Raw genomic sequence first — 22,136 nt, forward strand, 5'->3', positions numbered from 1 at the left:
TTAGCGTCAGGGGGATTAGCAAGGGTCAACATGTGGGTAATAGGGACTGGGTGGGATTGTGGTTGGTACAGACTCGATGGGCCGAATGGCCTCCTTCAGCACTGTAGGGAGTCTATGATTTGCCATGGCGGGATTCGATTCTGGGTCCCCAGAGCATTAGCCGGAGGGGGGGGGGGGGGTCCTCTGGATTATAAGTGCAGTGATTTTGCCGCTAGGCCACTGCAGAGAACCAGTAGAGGCACGATGGGCTGAGTGGTCCTCCTGCTGTGCTGGTGGTTGGTAAGGGCAGAATTAAAGGAAGAAACTGTCCCGGTTTCAGGTTGCTATTAATCAGTGTTCTTTGACACGGTGAATCGGACAAAAAATAAAATCTCAGAAGCATTTCCTGCGCAGGAGGGAGCCTTTAAAATTGTCTAATAATGCAAGTGACATCATTTCCTGTCTGGTGTGCAGAGGGGCCGTTTAAAGCCACACACTGAGTGAGCCTCGCTGTACATTCCTGGGAATGAGTAACTGCTCAAAGAGGAACCCAAACTGATGTATTTTGCTTTTTTTAAAAATTAATAATGACACCTGCTCATGTGGGAAGAATGCAGTGAGTTAGAATTTCTAACCGAGGCCGCAGTCCCACCTGTTTTTAATTCCCTCGGCAGCCGGTTAAATCGGTGCATCGGATTTTATGTTTGAACATTCTGGGCAGAATTAACTCCCTCCCATGTTTTCCTTCCCTCACATCGTCCGTGAGGAGCTCTCTGCCCTTCCCGATCATCCAAGAGAACCTCCCTTCTCTACACAATGGGCTGAATGGCCTCCTTCGCAGCTGTATCAAGTGGTTCGCTCACGCCCTGCTGAGCCAAGCAGATCAAAATGGCTCCATGAGTGCTCCATGGAATCCCTGCAGTGTAGAAGGAGGCCATTCAGCCCATCATGTCTGCACCGACTCTCTGACGGATTGGTTTACCCGGGCCCCCCCCTCATAACCCCACACATTTACCATTGCTAATCCATCTAAGGGGCAATTTAGCATAGCCAATCCATTGAATGCACAAATCTTTGGACATTAAGGGGGACAATTTACCATTGCCATCCCCCTAACCTGCACATCTTTGGACACTGAGGGGCAATTTGGCATGGCCAATCCACCTAACCTACACATCTTTGGACACTGAGGGGCAATTTACTATGGCCTATCTCCCTAACCCACTCATCTTTAAACACTAAGGGGCAATTTAGCATGGTCAATTCATCTAACCTGCACACCTTTGGACTGTGGGAGGAAACCGGACCACCCGGAGGAAACCCACGCAGACACGGGGAGAACGTGCAAACTCCACACAGACAGTAACTCAAGCCGGGAATTGAACCTGGATCCCTTGCATTGTGAGGCTAAGCACTGTGCCACCCAGGGAAGGAAATCTGCCATCCTTACCCATTCTGGCCTACATGTGATTCCAGCTCCATAGCAATTTGGTTGACTCTGAACTGCCCTCAGGGATGGGCAATAAATGCTGGCCCAGCCAATGACCCCCACATCCCATGAAGCTTATTTCCAATCCCTTTGGAAAAATTGCCATTGGAATCTGCTTCTTCCAGCTTTTCAGGCTGTGCATTCCAGATTATAACATCCTGCTGCGTCGAAAGTAAACATCTCACTTCCCTTCTGTCACTTTTGCCAGTGGTATAAAATCTGTATCTGGAACAAGGGGAGTCGAGTGGCAGTGAGTGGCCTCAAGCTCTCTGGCCATTCTCTTCCCTGTGACTGAGAGATGGGTGACTGGAACACGATGTACTCTGCTCCCTCCAGTTCCCCTGCCCTCCTGAAGACACTGACTCCTTGATGGACCATTGCACAGTTAAAATCATAGGATCCCCACAGTGGCCGTCCACAATCCCACCCAGGCCCCATTCCCATAACCCCATGTGATTACCCTGCTAATCCCCCTGACACCACGGTCAATTTACCATGGCCAATCCACCTAACCCGCACATCTTTGGATTATGGGAGGAAACCGGAGCACCTGGAGGAAACCCACGCAGACATGGGGAGAATGTGCAGACTCCATACAGAGAGTGACCCAAGCGGGAATCGAACCTGGGTCTCTGGCACTGTGAGGCAGCAGTGCTAACTACTGTGCCACCCCAGCTGCCAATCATCCATCAGTACCTCATTTATTCTTTATCGGTATCTCAATGGCAAGAAATGTGACTCTCCTCAGAGAATGGGGCAGCATGGTGGCACAGTAGTTAGCACTGCTGCCTCACAGGGCCAGAGACCTGGGTTCGATTCCTGGCTTCGGTCACTGTGTGTGTGGAGTTTGCACATTCTCCCTGTGTCTGTGTGGGTTTCCTCGTGTGCTGTGCTTTCCTCCGACAGTCTGAAAGACATGTAAGTTAGGGTGCATTGACCGTGCTAAATTCTCCCTCTGTGTGCCAGAACAGGAGTGTGGCAACTAGGGGATTTTCACAGTAACTTCATTGCAGCGTTAATGTAAGCCTGCTTGTGACTAAGAAATATAATATTTTCTGGGATATCGTGCTGAGTTCTGTGCACTTTAGGAAGGATGCAAATGCATTAGAGGGAGTGCAGCAAAGGTTCTGGGGTTATATAGATCAATTAGAGAAGTTGGGATTGTTCTGGGGATTGATTTGATTTATTGTTGTCACATGTATTGGGATACAGTGAAAAGTATTGTTTCTTGTGCACTATACAGACAAAGCATACCATTCATAGAGAAGGAAAGGAGAGAGTGCAGAATGTAGTGTTACAGTCACAGATAGGGTGTAGAGAAAGATCAACTTAATATTTGATTCAATTTATTATTGCCACATGTATTGGGATACAGTGAAAAGTATTGTTTCTTGCGTGCTATACAGACAAAGCATACCATTCATAGAGTACATAGAGGAGAAGGAAAGGAGAGGGTGTAGAAGGTAGTGTTAGTTACAGATAGGGTGTAGAGAAAGATCAGCTTAGTAAGAGGTAGGTCCATTCAGAAGTCTGACAGCAGCAGGGAAGAAGCTGTTCTTGAGTCGGTTGGTACGTGACCTCAGACTTTTGTATCTTTTTCCCGACAGAAGAAGGTGGAAGAGAGAATGTCCAGGGTGTGTGAGGTCCTTGCTTATGCCGGCTGCTTTTAATTTGATAGACATGTTGGATTATTACCTCACGAGGAAAAACATTGAAGGAGGGCTATGATAAAAATGTTTTAAAGTTTATTCATTAGTGTTTCAAGGAGGCTCACATTAATACTGCAATGAAGTTACTGTGAAAATCCCCTAGTTGCCTCATGCCCATTCGGGTACACTGAGGGAGAATTTAGCATGGTGAATGCACCTAACCAGCACGTCTTTGGATTGGGGGAGGAAACCCATGCAGACATGGAGAGAACATGCAGGCTCCACACAGACAGTGACCCAAGCCGGGAATCGAACCCTGGCGCTGTGAGGCAGCAGTGTTAACCACTGTGTCTCCAGGACAATGAGACTGTCTGCTTGCTCTTAAAGAGAGGGAGCCAGCACAAGACATTATGGGCTGAATGGTCTCCTTCAGTGCTGTAACCATCTGAGATCAGAAACTGCAGCCTGTTATTCCCGTTCTACTCCGGTCAATAAGATCCATATTGTAAAACTGACGGACTGATTTGAGCCTGAATGTGAGACCGCCTCACAAAGGGCAGCCCCCTCTTGCAAAAATTCACCCAGCTAACAAGGGATTGATATATCTCAGAGAATAAAAGCCATTATTGTTACATAAATTTATCCGTGACACTTGAGCTAAACCGGTTTGATGATTTGTGTTTGGTGCCTGGCTCGGAGTTCTTGGTTTAGTTTAGTCTTTTCAGTAAATAGATTATCCAAACGGAGAATGGTTTGTAAACTGTTTGAGGAGAGCTGGCTCGTCCACAGCCGGATGGCTGTCTGGGGTTCAAAGGTCAAGGTTGACTTTGACCTCTGGCCTCTCAGGATTTTATTTAACGCTTTCTGACCAAGTACCGGGGCATCCTTTCTGGTTGGATCACAGCCTGGTATATCGCCTGTTCTGGTCAAAACTGCAAGAAACTACAAAAGCTCATGAATGTAGCCCAATCCATCACTCAAACCAGCCTCCCATCCATTGACTCTGTCTACACTTCCCGCTGCCTCAGTAAAGCAGCCAGCATAATTAAGGACCCCACACACCCCGGACATTCTCTCTTCCACCTTCTTCCGTCGGGAAAAAGATCACGTACCAACCGACTCAAGAACAGCTTCTTCCCTGCTGCTGTCAGACTTTTGAATGGACCTACCTTACGTTAAGCTGATCTTTCTCTACACCCTATCTGTGACTGTAATACTACATTCTGCACCCTCTCCTTTCCTTCTCCCCTATGTACTCTATGAACAGTATGCTTTGTCTGTATAGTGTGCGAGAAACAATACTTTTCACTGTATCCCAATACATGTGACAATAATAAATCAAATCATCTCTCCATGATTGGAGCCCTTCTGGTCTCGGGTGAAGGACAGCAAGACTTCCTCTCTCTGTGTCTCTGTCTGTGTCTCTGTCTGTGTCTCTGTCTGTGTCTCTGTCTGTCTGATCCTCCCATGCCCTCAATGTTGCAGCAAGCCAGCTGGGAAATGTGAAAAGCAGATTTATTCTGTGGGAGCGAAGATTCCTGATAGCCAGGGAACAGGAGGCGACTGAAAGGCATCAGGATCCTTGGTTTATTGCACACGCTAACTCAGGACTGAGAGGTCCTCGCTTTGAAACTCGCTATCTTCCTGGAAGCTCGGTAGACCAGGTGTAGTGAGTGCTGGAACGCAAGCAAAAGTGAGCAGCGTGAATTCAGTCCTGCTGGAAATATCTCCCTGGGTTCAGTCACTCCCACAGTTGGTTGTAATTTTATTGGGAGGTGGTTCACGTGACTCGATACCTGTTTGTGGAGGCAGTGGGGTGTGACAGTGAAACTCCCTTTGTGACTTGGATCAGACCTTCACTTTCCTCGGTCACACGGAGGCCAGGCCTGAATTGTTGAGTGACTTTATTGTACAGAATCATAGAATCCCTACAGTGCAGAAGGAGGCCATTTGGCCCATCAAGTCTGTACCAACAACAATCCTACTCAGACTCTATCACGGTAACCCCACGTATTTATCCACCTAATCGACACATCTTTGGAGACTAAAGGACAATTTAGTATAGCCAATCCTCCTAACCTACACATCTTTGGATCTTTGGACAGTCTTAATTAGATTCAGTTGGATAAACTGGGATTGTTTTCACTGGAAAGATGGAGGGGAGACCTGATAGAGGTCTACAAAATGATGAGGGGCGGGTGGATAGGGAGAGGCTTTTTCCCCAGGGTGGAAGGGTCAATTACACGGGGACACAGGTTCAGGGTGAGAGGGGGACAGTTTAAGGGAGATGTGCGGGGGAAGTTTTTCACACAGAGAGGGGTGGGTGCCTGGAACGGGCTGCCAGAGGAGGGGGTGGAAGCAGGAACATTAACAACATTTAAGAGGCATCTGGATGAGTACATGAATAGGGAGGGAATAGATACGGACTGAGTAAGGACAAGGGTTTTCTTTTAGTTTATTTAGGGCATCATAATTGGCACGGGCTTGTCCCTGTGCTGGACTTTCCTTTGTTCTTGAATCACTTGATGCAACCTGCTTCCAAAAAATATGAAACTGATAAATATCGAATCCCTACAGTGCAGAAGGAGGCCATTCAGCCCATTGAATCTGCACCAACCACAATCCCACCCAGGCTCTATCCCTGCAACCCCATGCATCTACCCTACCAATCCCCCTGACGCTAAGGGACAATTTAGCATGGCCAATCCACCTAACCTACACATCTTTGGACTGTGGGAGGAAACCCACGCAGACACGGGGAGAATGTCTTCACAGAATCTGCACAGTGACCCAAGCCGGGAATTGAACCTGGGTCCCTGGCACCGTGAGGCAGCAGTGCTAACCACTGTGCTGCCCTTTGCCACGCTACCCTACTTGGTGGGTTAGATTACCTTGAACAAGCAGGAGATCTGTATCTGTGTTGTCACATTTTGTCTCAATGTGGCTTTCCCCTTCACAAATGGCAGACTCTGCCTGAAGCCCAGTTGATTCCAAAGCCTCCAATGGATAGGAAGCAAGGAGATGCACTGTTTAGTTTGCAACCCTGTGCAGGGACCAGTGATGGTCTTAATCAAAGCTGCCCATATGTGCGCAACCGTTCCAATAAGCACAGTGCCAAACTCCAACAACTGAAAGAATGAGGTGTTCCAATCTGTAAGGTGTAATGTTCACTGGAAAGTATTTTAACAAGCCCCATTTTGTTGAGGTCATCTAGCCCAGATGGCTTTGTCTGGCTTTGGAGTTGCGTCTCAGCGTGCGGCCTCTTCCGAGAAATTTGCCCTTTCCATCCCAGCTGCAACTTGTGAAGCACTTTTTAACCCAACTCCTTCCCCTGTCGCTTTCCAATCAAAAAAAAATGGTCGGGATGTCTGAGAGGCGACTGCGATTTAAGGCCTGCGGCCTACATTGCAAGGCGTGTTGGCATAGCAACTGATTCCATTAGTAAGGAGATGATCTGTCAGTGTGGTCTATCTAGTCGTCCGCGAACATCTTAGTTGGAAAAATAATTGGTTCGAGCAATATTCCTACAGCAAGAAAGATGTGTATTTATAAAGCGCTTTTTGTAACTACCTGATGTCTCAACGGGCCTTATGGCCGATTTACAACCAACCTTTTGAAGTGTGCTGTAATGCAGGAAATGTGATGCACAGCAAGATCCCACAAATTTGATAATGACCAGAAAGTCTGTGTTGTTAATGGCGACTGGATGCTAAATAGTGACCAGCGCACCTGCCCCTCTTCTTTAGAACAATGTGAAAGTGCAAAGGTCACGATACCTTGGAGGGCAGGCCACGCTCCAGTTTAACATCTCATTAGACAGGCCGCTGGATTTTTTAAAATTTAATTTGTGGGACATGGGCGTCGCTGGCTGGGCCAGCAATTATTGCCCATCCCTAGTTGCCCGAGGACAGTTGAGAATCCCTAATTGCCCTTGTTCAGAGGGCAGTTGAGAGTCAACCACATTGCTGTGGCTCTGGAGTCACAAGTAGGCCAGACCAGGTAAGGACAGCAGATTTCCTTCCCTAAAGGACATTAGTGACCCAGATGGGTTTTTCTGACAATGGGTCATCAGTAGATTCTGATTTCTAAGTATTTTTTATTGAGTTCAAATTCCACCATCTGCCGTGATGGGATTCGAACCCGCGTCCCCAGAACATTAGCTGAGTTTCTGGATTAATAACCCAGCAATAATACCACTAGACCATCACCTCCCCGATGCAAGTCCGTTTGGTTTTAATATTTGATGTAGGTACAAGTTGTTCGAAGTAATTTAGTATCTGGAGCATCAGGAGTTCAGTATCGGTGTCGTATACTTTTTAAAAATAAAGTTATCTTGACCTCAACTGTTGGCAATGGGGAGACGATGGCTTAGTGGTATTATCACTCAACTATTAATCCAGAAACTCAGCTGATTTTCTGGGGGACCCGGGTTCGAATCCCGCCACAGCAGATGATGGAATTTGAATTCAATAAAAAAAATCTGGAATTAAGAATCTACTGATGACCCATTGTCGGAAAAACCCATCTGGTTCCCTTTGGGAAGGAAACCTGCCGTCCTTACCCGGTCTGGCCTACATGTGAACTCCAGAGCCACAGCGACGTGACTGACTCTCAACTGCCCTCTGAAATGGCCAAGTGAGACGCTCAGTTCAAGGGCGACTAGGGATGGGCGATGAATGTTGGCCCAGCCAGTGATGCCAATGTCCCATGGATGAATTTAAAAAAACGCACTCACAACATGACTTTGAGTGTTCTTGCAGACTAAATATAACCTGTTTTTTAAATCATATTTGCCGAGGGTTTGATGTTCGGGGCGGTGCTTGATCTCAAAAGTCTGGCTTAATCAGCATGGTGGAAAAATTGGCGTGTCGGGAATGGAACTCTTCGAATCAGGCAGCATTGGCACAGAGGGACACAGGCTCAATGTCACCCACCCTATTGATTCCAAACCGCTACCTCCTGGGTTGGGGGAGGAGGGTGGCAGTTGATCGCCAACTGTGCTGCCCGTATCTGATCGCACACTAGGTCCCCCTCACCCATCAGCCCTCTCCTTGGCAACCAATGGGCCACCCATCTCCAATGTGCGTTGGGAGGGCTGAAGCGAGGGGGTGATTTTCACCACGTCACCGAGTTGGTAGAATAAGGAGTGGCACAGTGGTTAGCACTTCTGCCTCACAGTGCCAGGGACCTGGTTTGATTCCGGCTTCAGGTGACTGCGGAGTTTGTACATTCACCCCTTGGGTTGCCTCTGGATGCTCTGGTTTCCTCCCACAGATCAAAGATGTGTAGGTTAGGGTGGATTGGCCATGCTAAATTGCCCCCGTAGTGTCCTGAGGCATTAGCAGGGTGAATATGTGGGGTATGGGGATAGGGCCTGGGTGAGATTGTTGTTGGTGCAGACTCGATGGGCCGAGTGGCCTCTTTCTGCACTGTAGGGATTCAATGAAAAATGGATCGGGTACCCATGATGGACCTGATTTTCATGAAAATCAGGCAGGTACCGGAATAGGGTACCCAATCCACAATGCCAGTTTCACAGCCGGGTGAGCAGTTGAATAATCTGCCCCCCCTCCAACCCCCGATTCTTTCTAACATCTCTCGGAGTTTCCGTTTGCGTGTGTGTCGGCCGAGTTCACCTTTTTAATTTCATCAAATCTGTCGCACTGGGGAATGACAGCATCTTGTGTGTTTCCGTTGCAGAATTCTATGAATCTTCCCCCTGACAAAGCCCGGCTATTGCGACAGTACGACAACGAGAAGAAATGGGACCTCATCTGCGACCAGGTACTTGGAATCCAATTGTAAGAACAAGGGACAGGAGTAGGCCCGATGCCCCCTTCAGCCGAATCCACCATTCAATCAAATCTTGGCTGATCTGACTGTATCCTCAACTCCACTCCTCCACCCCCATTCCCCAAAACACTTATCTCCCTTGTAGATCAGGAATCTACCATCTCTGCCCCGAATATATTCAATAACGTGGCCTCGACACTGCTCTGCAGTAGAGAATTCCAAAGATGTGCAACCCCTTGGAGAAATTCCTCCTCGTTTCCATCTTAAAGGGGCGATCCCTTATCCTGGAATTATGCCTTCTGGTTTGAGATTACCCCCCCGCTCCATCATGAGGGGGAAATTCCCCCTCAGCGTCTACCCTGTTTAGCCTCCTCAAAATCGTGCATGCGACTGTAAGCACGGCACGGCAGCACAGTGGGTTAGCACTGCTGCCTCACGGCACCAGGGACCCAGGTTCAATTCCTGGATTGGGTCACTGTCTGTGTGGAGTCTGCACATTCTCCCCGTGTCTGCGTGGGTTTCCTCCGGGTGCTCTGGCTTCCCCTCTCAGTCCAAAGCTGGGCAGCTTAAGTGGATTTTAAATTGCCCCTTATTGTCTACAAATGTGCAGGTTTGCTGGATTGGCCATACTAAATTGTCCCTTAGTATCCAAAGATGTGTAGGTTAGGCGGATTGGCCATGCTAAATTGCCCCTTAGTGTCCAAAGATGTGCAGGTTAGGTGGATCGGCCATGATGAATGGGGATACGGGGATGGGGTGATGGAGATTGCCTGGGTAAGATGCCCTTTTGGAGAGTTGGTGCAGACTCGATGGGCAGAATGGTCTCCTTCTGCACTGTAGGTGTTCTATAGTTCAATATTGAAAAGGGATTGATGCAAGTTTACAATTGAGTGGTTCCTGCATTTGCCAGGTTTGTTTTGAAGCGAGTTTTTCATTTCCCGCTGTGTTGTGTTGGAGACGGAGTGAGCCTCTGACTGCTTTATTTGTCTCTGTGTTGTCAGGAGCGCTTTCAGGTGAAGAATCCGCCACACACCTACATCCAGAAACTGAAGAGCTACTTGGACCCAGGAGTCACCAGGAAGGTAAAAAGGAACTTTGGTTACACACTCCTGAATAAAAGGCCTCTGTCACATTCTGGCATAAGCTGTGTGTATTTAAAAATATTTTCTGTGAAGGTATATTGCACTGTCCTTTCAAATTTGCCATTGATGATTGTAACACTATTCACAGGGCTGCAAATTGACCAAATTTGTTTCCCAAACATGGAGCTTTGCCCCATGGCGATTTTGATTGGGATTCTAGACAGGCAACTAAACGGTCTGCCCTATATCCATCAGGGTCCTCTATAACACTTGCAGATCGCGGTTCAGGTGATAACGTTGGGCACCAGCTGCTGGGTCAATGCCAGTGTGCTGAGGCTTTTTTTTTTGTTCATTCGTGGGATATGGGCATCACTGGCTGGCCAGCATTTATTACCTATCCTTAATTGCCCTTATTCAGAGGGCAGTTGAGAATCAACCACATTGCTGTGGCTCTGGAGTCACATGTAGGCCAGACCAGGTAAGGACGGCAGATTTCCTTCCCTAAAGGACATTAGTGAACCAGATGGGTTTTTCTGACAATGGTTTTATGGTCATCAGTAGATTCTTAATCCCAGATATTTGATTTGATTTATTATTGTACATGTATTAGTATACAGTGAAAAGTATTGTCTTTTGGAGACAAAATATACTGTTCATAGAGTACATAGGGGAGAAGGAGAGGGTGCAGAATGTAGTGTTACAGTTACAGCTAGGGTGTAGAGAAAGATCAACTTAATATTTGATTTGCTTTATTATTGTCACATGTATTGGGATGCATTGAAAAGTATTGTTTCTTGCACACTATACAAACAAAGCATACCATTCATAGAGTACATAGGGGAGAAGGAAAGGAAAGAGTGCAGAATGTAGTGTTACAGTCACAGCTAGAGTGTAGAGAAAGATCAGCTTAATACAAAGTAAGTCCATTCGAAAGTCTAATGGCAGTGGGGAAGAACTTGTTCTTGAGTCGGTTGGTATGGGACCTCAGACTTTTATATCTTTTTCCCGATGGAAGAAGGCGGAAGAAAGAATGTCCGGGGTGCATGGGGTCCTTGATTATGCTGGCTGCTTTTCTGAGGCAGAGGACAGTGTAGACAGAGTCAATGGATGGGAGGCTGGTTTGTGTGATGGACTGGGCTATGTTAATGACCTTTTGTCGTTCCTTGCGGTCTTGGGTAGAGCAGGAACCCATACCAAGCTGTGATACAACCAGAAAGAATGCTTTCTATGGGGCATCTGTAAAAGTTGGTGAGAGTCATAGCGGACATGCCGAGTTTCCTGAGTCTCCAGAGTAAGTAGAGGAGCTGATGGGTTTTCTTAACTACAGTGTTGGCATGGGGGTGACCAGGACAGGTTAGAATCTTCAGAAGGAGGCCATTCGGCCCATCAAGTCTGACACAATCCCACCCAGGCCCTATTCCTATTCCCGTAATCCCACACATTTGCCCTGCTAATCCCCCTGACACTCGGGTCAATTTATCATGGCCAATCAACCTAACCCACTTTGGATTGTGGGAGTAAACTGGAGCACCTGGAGGAAACCCACACAGACACGGGGAGAATGTGCAAACTCCACACAGACAGTGACCCGAGGCCAGAATTGAACCTGGGATCCTGGCGCTGCGAGGCAGCTGCGAGCCAGATCGTTGGTTGTTGGTGATTGAAACTAGATTTTCTAAATTGAATCCAGATTCCGTCATCTGCCATGACAGGATTCGAACCCGGGTCCCCAGAACTTTAGCTGGGTTTGTGGATTAATAATCTAGTGGCCTCCCCTCTGAGCTAAGACGCATGGCTTTCTTGCCTGTTAATAAAACTGTTCTTGGTGTGGAATTTCTGAAAGCCTACACAGGAATTTTCTGACGAACTGCTCCTTGAGAGGTCAAAGGCCAGAAATTCTGGTCAGATTCCAATAGGGCCGCCTCTCAGCAAGTGAGGCTCCCCACGCGAAGTAAATGTCAGAAAACAGCTTGTTGTCTGCCAAGCAATATTTTTGTTTTTTTCTTTATTCTTTCTTGGGCTGTGGGTGTCCCTGGCAAGGCTGGCATTTGTTTGCCCATCCCTAATTGCCCCTTGAGTTGAGTGGTCATTTCTGAGGGAAATTCTGAATCAACCACATTAGTGTGGATCTGAACTCGCGTGTAGGCCAGGCCGGGTAAGGATGATTTTCCCTGAAGGACGTTAGTGAACTAGATGGGTTTTTTTTAACATCAGTTGATAGCTTCATGGTTGCTGTTGCTGAGATTAGCCTTCAATTCTTCATAAGATATAGGAGCAGAATCAGGCCATTCAGCCCATCGAGTCAGCTCCGCCATGGCTGATATGCTCCTCATCCCCATTTTCCTGCCTTCTCCCCATTACCCTTCAACCCATTAAAAATCTGTCTAACTTCTCCTTAAATGTACTCACTGTCCCGGCATCCACCACACTTTGGGGGAGCGAATTCCACGGATTCACACCCCTTTGGGAGAAGTAGTTTCTCCTCAACTCTGTTTTAAATTTGCTGTCCCTTATCCTATGACCTCTCGTCCTAGAATGTCCCACAAGAGGAAGCATCCGCTCCACGTCTACTTTATCCAGACCTTTTATCATCTTGTGTACCTCAATTTGATCTCCCCTCATTCTTCTAAATTCCAGAGAGTGTCAGCCTGAAGTGTTCAATCTCTCTTCATACAACAAACCCCTCATCTCTGGAATCAATCTAGTGAACCTCTTGATTTTGTTATTTGACTTTAAATTCCACCAACTCCCACAGTGGGATTTGAACCCATGTCCTCAGTGTATTTTTTTGTTTGTTCATGGGACATGGGTGTTGCTGGCTGGGCCAGTATTTATTGCCCTTCCCTAGTTGCCCTTGGAGGGCAGTTGAGAGTCAACCACATTGCTGTGGCTCTGGAGTCACATGTAGGCCAGACCGGGTAAGGACGGCAGATTTCCTTCCCTAAACATGGGTGAACCAGATGGGTTTTTACGACAGTGGTTTCATGGTCATCAGTAGATTCTTAAATCCAGAATTTTATTCAATTCAAATTCCACCATCTGCTGAGGTGGGATTCGAACCCGGGTCCCCCAGGACATGAGCTGAGTTTCTGGATTGATAGTATAGCCACAATACCACGAGGCCATCGCCTCGTAAATGATTGATTGCGGCCACTAACATGCCTGATGAAGAACTCAGAGTTGCCCAGAGTGTGATTAGAGTGGGGAACTCACTACCACAGGCAGTTGACATGATTAACGTTGATCAGTTGAAAGGGAAGCGAGATAAGAATGTGTGGGAGAAAAAGGATAGAAGGATAGGCTGATAACATAGGTGGAGGCTTGGGTGGAGCACAAATTGTGGCATGGGAGCCGTTGGGCTGAATGGTCTGTCTCCGTGCTGTAAATATAATGTGCCAGTCATCCTGTGATAAGCAATGGGGCAATGTTTCAAGGAACCACGGTTCGGAGAATGGGGAGGTGGGGGGTGGGGTTGGTTGATGAGGAAGACACTGAGGACAAGCTGAGAGGAAATTTGATTTGCTGGGCGGCATGGTGGCACAGTGGGTTAGCACAGCTGCCTCACAGCGCCAGGAACCCAGGTTCAATTCCCAGCTCGGGTCACTGTCTGTGTGGAGTCTGCACATTCTCCCCATGCCTGTGTGGGTTTCCTCCGGGTGCTCCGGTTTCCTCCTGCAGTCCAAAAATGTGTAGGTTAGGTGGGTTGGCCATGCTAAATTGCCCCTTATTGTCAGGGGGACTAGCAGGGTAAATATGTGGGGTTGTGGGGGTGGGGCCTCAGTGGGATTGTGGTCAATGCAGACTCGATGGGCCGAGTGGCCTCCTTTTGCACTGTAGAATTCTATGATCTATCCTCTCATCTGTTGTGAAGATCAAAGAGTTGGGGGGGGTGATTTTTATGTTCTCTGCTACGGTTAGAGTGGTGGTGCCTGGTTTAGAACCTGCTTTTTATGGTGGGGGCAATTCTCTCCCCCTGTGGGAGTGACCAGAGCCATCGAAGGAGGAAATAATCCCCGCTGTACTTACAACGTGTTTTTCGGAATTGGCTTCCCAGAAGTTTTCACACATACCCAGCAGTGCTTTCACTCTGATGAAGCCTGGCGATTGCTTTATCCGTGACCTGTCCACCCGTGTAGCTAGCATCACTGGGTGTAGATCACTCACTGGGTAATGGTGTAGAGAGGAAGTGGCAACTCCGAATCGGGAACATTTATCCCCAGTTCAGCTTCCTGTCTCCGAGGACCTACCATCACTATATTCACAGCATTATCCTATTTAACTTCCCCACAGTTTATTTGTTGTCTGGCGAGAGGGTGAGCGCAGTGGGGCTGTGTCATCATTGTGTACAGGGCTTGCATTTGTGTCGTGCTTTTAATAAAACATCCCTAGGCAACCTCATAGAATCAGAGAATCCCTACCATGCAGAAGGAGGCCATTTGGCCCATTGGGTCTGCACTGGACCACAATCTCACCCAGGCCCTATGCCTGTAACCCCATGCATTTACCCAAGCTAATCCCCCTGACACTAAGGGACAATTTAACATGGCCAATCCACCTAACCTGCACATCTTTGAGCACTAAGAGACAATTTAGCATGGCCAATCCACGTAATCTACACATCTAACATAGAAACATAGAACAGTACAGCACAGCACAGGCCCTTCAGCCCTCAATGTTGTGCCGAGCTGTGTCCAAACCCAAGATCAAGCTATCCCACTCCCTATCATTCTGGTGTGCTCCATGCGCCTATCCAATTGAAGGTTCATAAAGTGTCCGACTCCACTATCACAGCAGGCAGTGCCTTCCACACCCCAACCACTCTCTGAGTAAAGAATCTACCTCGGACATCCCTCCTATATCTCCCACCATGAGCCTTATAGTTATGTCCCCTAGTAACAGCTACATCCAGCCAAGGAAATAGAGTCTGCACGTCCACTCTATCTATCTCCCTCATCATCTTATAAACCTCTATTAAGTTGCCTCTCATCCTCCTCCGCTCTAAAGAGAAAAGCCCCAGCTCCCTCAACCTTTCCTCATCAGACCTACCCTCCAAACCAGGCAGCATCCTGGTAAATCTCCTCTGCACTCTCTCCAATGCTTCCACATTCTTCTTATCTTTGGACTTACTGAAAAAAAAGCTGATAGGAAGCCACGTAAGGAGATATTGGGTAGATGACTGAATGTTTGATCAAAGAGGGGCGGTTTGAAGGAGTGTCTTGCCTATGGGCCCAGGCACAAGGCACGGCTGCCAATAGCAAAGTCGGAAATGCGCTGGAAAGCGGAACTGGATGAGCTCCGGTACCTTTGGGGGGTTACGGGACGGAGGAGATAGGAAGGGGTGAGGCTGTTTGGAAGTATGGGTGAGAGCTCGGAAAATCTGAGGTGTTGCATAAATGGAAGCTCGTGCAGGTCAACAAACATGGGGGCTGATGGGGGAAAATGGATTTGGTTTGAGTTTGAAGACAGGCAGACATGTGTAAAGGTACAGGGCAGTGTTGGATGACCTTAAGATTACTGGGGGTGGAATGTGGGAGGCGGTGGTATTGTCTCTGAACTAGTAAGCCAGAGCCCTCGGGTAATGCCCTAGGTTCCAAACTCACGGTGGCAGAAGATGGGGAAATTTGAATTTACGAAAACTCTGGAACGAAAAGTGATTCTGAAACCATTGTTGGAAAAACCCATCTGGTTCCCTTTAGGGAATGAAATCTGCCGCCCTTACCCGGTCTGGCCTACAGGTGACTCCAGAGCCACAGCAATGTGGTTGATTCTCAACTGAATTCGAAGTATTGTTTGACACTGCAGCACCCAACAGTTAAAGATGGGTGATAGCCGAGTGGGATTATCGTGAGTCGAGTAATCCAGAAACTCAGCGAATGTTCTGCGGGACCCGGGTTTGAATCCCGCCACGGCAGATGGTGGAATTTGAATTCAGTAAAAAATATCTGGAATTAAGAATCTACTGATGATTGTGAAATCATTGTCAGAAAAACCTATGTGGTTCACTAATGTCCTTTAGGGAAGGAAATCTGCCATCCTTACCCAGCCTGGCCTACATGTGACTCTGCAACTGCCCTCTGGAGTGATCTAACAAGCCAATTAGGGATGGGCAATAAATGCTGGGGCAAGCCAGCGATGCCCAAGAATGAAAGACAAACAGCAAGGGAAACACTGGAATCTTCAGGTCAGGAAGTCTACAAGTCCACTAACAAAAGCGTTGAGGAGGGTTTTTTATTCATTGGTGGGACATGGGCATCGCTGGCTGGGCCAGCATTTATTGCCCATCCCTAGTTGCCCCTTGAGAAGGTGGTGGTGAGCTGCCATCTTGAATGGCTGCAGTCCACGTTCTGTGGGTTAACCCACAATGCTGTTAGGGAGGGGATTCCAGGATTGTTATTGGACATCAGTCAGTCCATGTGCTGTAGGTACACCCACAGTGCTGTTAGGGAGGGAGTTCCAGGATTTTGACCCAGTGACAGTGAAGGAACGGCCGATATATTTCCAAGTCAGGATGGTGAGTGGCTTGGAGGGGAACTTGCAGGTGGTGGTGTTCCCAGGTATCTGCTGCTCTTGTCCTTCTAGATGGAAGTGGTGGTGGGTTTGGAAGGTGCTGTCTAAGGAGCCTTGGTGAGTTGCTGCAGTGCATCTTGTAGATGGTACACACGGCTGCTACTGAGTGTCGGTGGTGGAGGGAGTGAATGTTTGTGGATGGGGGGTCAATCAAGCGGGGCTGCTTTGTCCTGGATGGTGTCGAGCTTCTTGAGTGTTGTTGGAGCTGCACCCATCCAGGCAAGTGGGGAGTATTCCATCACACTCCTGACTTGTGCCTTGTAGATGGTGGACAGGAGTCAGGAGGTGAGTTACTCACTGCAGGATTCCCAGCCTCTGACCTGCTCTTGTAGCCACAGTGTTTATATGGCTGGGTCCAGTTCAGTAGCAGTTGGGCTGAGATCGGAGTTGATACAAGAGGAGAAATCTGTGCCCAGAAGCTTATTTTGGTGTCAAATTTGGCAATTAGGTTGTCTGATTTGCAATTGTCTAAGCTATTTACCATTTATATAGATGATCTGGAGGAGGGAACCGAGTGCAGGGTGTCGAAATTTGCTGATGACACCAAGATTGGGGGAAAGGCAAATTGTGCGGAGGATGTGGAGAGTCTGCAGAAGGATCTAGATAGGCTGGGCGAATGGGCCAGGAAATGGCAAATGGAATTTAATGTTGGCAAGTGTGAGGTGGTCCACTTTGGTAGGAAGAATGGTAGGAAGGACTATTACTTACGTGGCGAAAAACTGCAGCAGGCAACGGTGCAGAGGGACCTCGGGGTCCTTGTGCATGAGTCGCAAAAACCCAGCCTGCAGGTGCAGCAGGTGGTCAGGAAGGCGAATGGGATGCTGGCCTTCATAGCGAGGGGGATTGAATATAAAAGTAGGGAGGTCTTGCTGCAGCTGTATAGGGCATTGGTGAGGCCGCAGCTGGAGTACTGTGTGCAGTTTTGGGCGCCGCACCTGCGCAAGGATATTTTGGCCCTGGAGGGAGTGCAGAGGAGGTTTACTAGGCTGATACCGGAGTTGAGGGGGTTGAGCTATGAGGAGAGGCTGAATAAACTAGGCTTGTACTCGTTAGAGTTTAGAAGAATGAGGGGAGATCTCATTGAGACGTATAAGATGATGAATGGGATGGATAGGATAGAGGTGGAAAGACTCTTCCCGCTCAAAAAAGACAGTAGGACTAGGGGGCACAGCCTCAAGATAAAGGGGGGGCGGTTTAGAACGGAGTTGAGGAGGAACTTCTTCACTCAAAGGGTGGTGAATCTCTGGAATTCTCTGCCCGTTGAAGTGGTGGAGGCTACCTCGCTAAATATTTTTAAGAAGCGGGTTGATGGGTTTTTGATAAGAGAGGGGATTAAGGGTTATGGGGAGAGGGCGGGAAAGTGGAACTGAGCCACGACAGATCAGCCATGATCTTATTGAATGGCGGGGCAGGCTCGAAGGGCCAGATGGCCTACTCCTGCTCCTATTTCTTATGTTCTTATGTTCTTATGTCCAACCACAGAGTGACGAGCGGTACCATTTTACTCCTGTGCCTCCCGTGTGGTCCTCTGTCTAAGGCCTCGGCCAAGAAGCCACACAACTTGCACCCCCCCAACTAACACTCCCTTCCTGTTTTCCATTGTAGAAATTTCGACGCCGTGTGCAAGAATCGACCAAAGTGCTGCGGGAGCTGGAGATCTCCCTCCGGACCAATTACATTGGGTGAGTGCGCACTGATCTTCTTCATTCCTCCGGGTTGCTGCTCGCTGCAGATCGATGAGAAGAACGCAGCAGCGGGGCTCCCAGCCTTAACCCCCGGCACTTCACCAAACTGAAGCCACGGAGGGAGAGAGGCAGCCATGAAGAGAGATTTTTCAAAGGTGGTGAGGCCTAAGGATTTAATCCCCTCCCCCCCACTCCCCAATCCTTTCATCCAAAGATGTGTAGGTTAGGGTGGATTGGCCATGTTAAATTGTCCCTTAGTGGCCAAAGATGTGTAGGTTAGGGTGGATTGGCCATGCTAAATTGTCCCTTAGTGGCCAAAGATGTGTAGGTTAGGTGGATTGGCCATGCTAAATTGTCCCTTAGTGTCCAAAGATGTGCAGGTTAGGGTGGATTGGCCATGCTAAATTGTCCCTTAGTGTCCAAAGATGTGCAGGTTAGGTGGATTGGCCATGCTAAATTGCCCCTTAGTATACCAAAACAGGAGTGTGGCAACTACAGGATTTTCACAGTAACTTCATTGCAATGTTAGTGTGACACTAACGAATAAACTTAATATAAAAGAAGTAAGGAGTTGCAGGCCATGTAATGGCGCAAAGGAGAGGGGCATTTCAGGGGTTAAGGTGCCTGAATGGAAAGGAATCTAATCTGTTCAGGGCTGGGGAGGGGAGCTGGTGAATGAATAGTAGAAACGCAGTGTCGGATATGCTATTGTACAGCCTCAGCTTGCACTTGGATAGCTCGGAGGAAAAGCCTTGCGTTATCTACCGTACAATGGCTTCCTGCCGACTGCTGAATCCGCGAGATCCAGCGATAACGGCAGACCAGTGTCACCATCCCCTCACAGATGGTGGAGTGCATCGCATTGTTGCATGGCAGGATGTTTGGAGAGAAACAATTGTGTGCATCCATCTCGAGTGGGAAACTGTGCTGAGAAGCAGCTCCTGGATTGTCGCCAGGATCCCCATCCCATTGGGGGCTTGTGGGCAGAAAATTTAGGGAAAAAAAAATCACCGTTTGCTAATGTAACGTTTAAAATCCCCTTGAAAAAAGCAAACACAGTATCCTTGTCTCTGTCAGGGTCTCGCTTTTGGTGCAAATCTAGAGTCTGTATTTCATCTCCAAACTGTTTTAGTTTCTAGCAGGGTGGCACAGTGGTTGGCACTACTGCCTCACAGTGCCAGGGACCGGGGTTCAATTCCTGGCTTGAGTGACTGTCTGTGTGGAGTTTGTGTGTTCTCCCCGTGTGTGCATGGGTTTCCTCCGGGTTCTCCGGTTTCCTCCTGCACTCCAAAGATGTGTAGGTTAGGTGGATTGGCCATGCTAAATTGCCCCTTAGTGTCCAAAGATGTGCAGGTTAGGGTGGATTGGCCATGCTAAATTGTCCTTTAGTGTCCAAAGATGTGCAGGTTAGGTGGATTGGCCATGCTAAATTGTCCTTTAGTGTCCAAAGATGTGTAGGTTAGATGGATTGGCCATGGCAAATTGCCCCATAGTGTCCAAAGATGTGCAGGTTAGATGGATTGGCCATGCTAAATTGCCCCCTCGTAGCAGGGGGCCTCCTTCTGCACTGTAGGGATTCTATGGTTCGATGACTGTTCGAGAGGGTCAGTGACCAGATTGTAAATATTCCTGTTTGATGCTTCCCTGAAGTTGGTCTCTCCGTGGGATGGATGTGGCAGGATTGTCCCCGACAGGAATAGAAGGGAGCTGAGAGGAAATCAGGTTGTTTTGTTTCAAAACAAAGTTTGGATATAAACGGTTAATCATACAGATGAATGGCCAGAAACTCCTCGTCATGCGCTTTCCAGAAAGGAATGAAGAGAGACTCCCGTGTATGTACTTATCGTGTTGCCTCTGTGCCTCCGTGCCTCCCACCCAAGTGCCTCGAGGTGTCACAGAGGAATAATTCCTTGGGAGTGGAGTCATCAGTGCTGTGTCAGCAACTTGAGCAAGTTATGTGCTGAGTGTCCGAGAGAGGAAGGTGGGCTTTGCACTCTTGGATGAAGCCTTTTGTTCCAAGTTTGCCAGTTCTCTGAAGGAGATGTGTTGTGCATTGTGCTTGCCTCTAAATACTTCCTTTGTCTGGTTACTTCAGTCCACGTGCCAGAGGCTGATGGATACAGATCTCGCATTTATCTCCGATTGCCACAGTGTTTGCTCTGCTTCAACCCCGACTTATCTTAAAACTCATTTCTCTTATCTTTAAAAAAAAACCTTGTGTTTAAAATTGGAACCGTTTCCTGTTGAGTAAATCCTATGGGGTGGTGTTTTCCAACCGTGCTGCCCCCGAAACCGGAAAATCCCGTCCAAGGGCGACAGTTTGGGGGATTGGCCGTGGTAAATTGTCCCTTAGTGTCCAAAGATGTGCAGGTTAGGTGGATTGGCCATGCTAAATTGTCCCTTAGTGTCCAAAGATGTGTAGGTTAGGTGGATTGGCCATGTTAAATTGCCCCTTAGTGTCCAAAGATGTGTAGGTTAGGTGGATTGGCCATGCTAAATTGTCCCTTAGTGTCCAAAGATGTGCAGGTTAGGTGGATTGGCCATGTTAAATTGCCCCTTAGTATCCAAAGATGTGCAGGTTAGGTGGATTGGCCATGTTAAATTGCCCCTTAGTATCCAAAGATGTGCGGGTTAGGTGGATTGGCCATGTTAAATTGCCCCTTAGTGTCCAAAGATGTGCAGGTTAGGTGGATTGGCCATGTTAAATTGCCCCTTAGTATCCAAAGATGTGCAGGTTAGGTGGATTGGCCATGCTAAATTGTCCCTTAGTGTCCAAAGATGTGCAGGTTAGGTGGATTGGCCATGTTAAATTGCCCCTTAGTATCCAAAGATGTGCAGGTTAGGTGGATTGGTCATGTTAAATTGCCCCTTAGTGTCCAAAGATGTGCGGGTTAGGTGGATTGGCCATGTTAAATTGCCCCTTAGTGTCCAAAGATGTGCGGGTTAGGTGGATTGGCCATGCTAAATTGCCCCTTAGTGTCCAAAGATGTGCGGGTTAGGTGGATTGGCCATGCTAAATTGCCCCTTAGTGTCCAAAGATGTGCAGGTTAGATGGATTGGCCATGCTAAATTGTCCCTTAGTGTACCTGAACAGGTGCTGGAGTGTGGCGACTAGGCAATTTTCACAGTAATTTCATTGCAGTGTGAATGTTAGCCTACTTATGACACTAGTAAATAAACTTTAGGGAGAAGAATCAGCAAGACCCCCACAGACGGAATATCTCGGCAGGGGGCGGTGGGGGGAGAGATACAATCCACTCCCTTCCGACAAGACATCGGAAAACACCATGGGATAAAGTATAATAAATCAGAGCCTATATCACAGCCCACTAACCCAGAGAACGAAAAGGTACCTTGGCAATAGATAAACACCAGGATGAGAACATGGACACAAGATATGGTTTGACACATGAAACTGTAAAATCACACCTACTTCAACCAACCTTTCCATGTTCCGTGCCTCGCCCGCTCCGCTTCCCATGGCGGGTTGGGTGGTAAAATTCCGGCCACGCACTCACATCAGGAACACAACCACACAGCCTCATGGGAAAAATTCGGCTAATGCGGGGCCAAAGCATTTGGGTTCACACTCAGGCCCTGCGAACAACAGGATACTACTGTCCCCCACCCAGCACTGCCCTCCTCCCTCCGGGGTGCATGGCTAGCTGTTTCTCTGAGGCAGCAGGAGGTGTGAACGGAATCAATGGGTTGAAGCCTTGTGACCTACCTCCTCGCGCTAAGAAGTCTCACAACACCAGGTTAAAGTCCAACAGGTTTATTTGGAATCACCAGCTTTCAGAGCACTGCTCCTTCATCAGGCAAGTGGAGAGGTGGGTTCACAAACGCGGCATATATAGACAGAGACACAATTGAAAAGTAATGGTTGCAATGT

The 22,136-nt window shown here is 48.0% G+C and overlaps 1 protein-coding gene across 1 annotated transcript in view; it reads left to right on the forward strand.

The window, feature by feature from the left end:
* Positions 1-22,136, forward strand: part of fmnl3 (formin-like 3) — a 165,597-nt gene that overhangs the window by 66,310 nt on the left and 77,151 nt on the right. The window contains exons 2-4 of the mRNA XM_080217823.1: positions 8,818-8,901; positions 9,912-9,992; positions 18,165-18,241. Of these exons, the coding sequence (XP_080073949.1) occupies positions 8,818-8,901; positions 9,912-9,992; positions 18,165-18,241 (242 nt within the window). The remainder of the gene's footprint in view (positions 1-8,817; positions 8,902-9,911; positions 9,993-18,164; positions 18,242-22,136) is intronic.

Source organism: Carcharhinus amblyrhynchos, chromosome X (assembly GCF_965287045.1).
Source record: "Carcharhinus amblyrhynchos chromosome X, sCarAmb.v2.hapA, whole genome shotgun sequence".
Taxonomy (NCBI): Eukaryota; Metazoa; Chordata; class Chondrichthyes; order Carcharhiniformes; family Carcharhinidae; genus Carcharhinus; species Carcharhinus amblyrhynchos.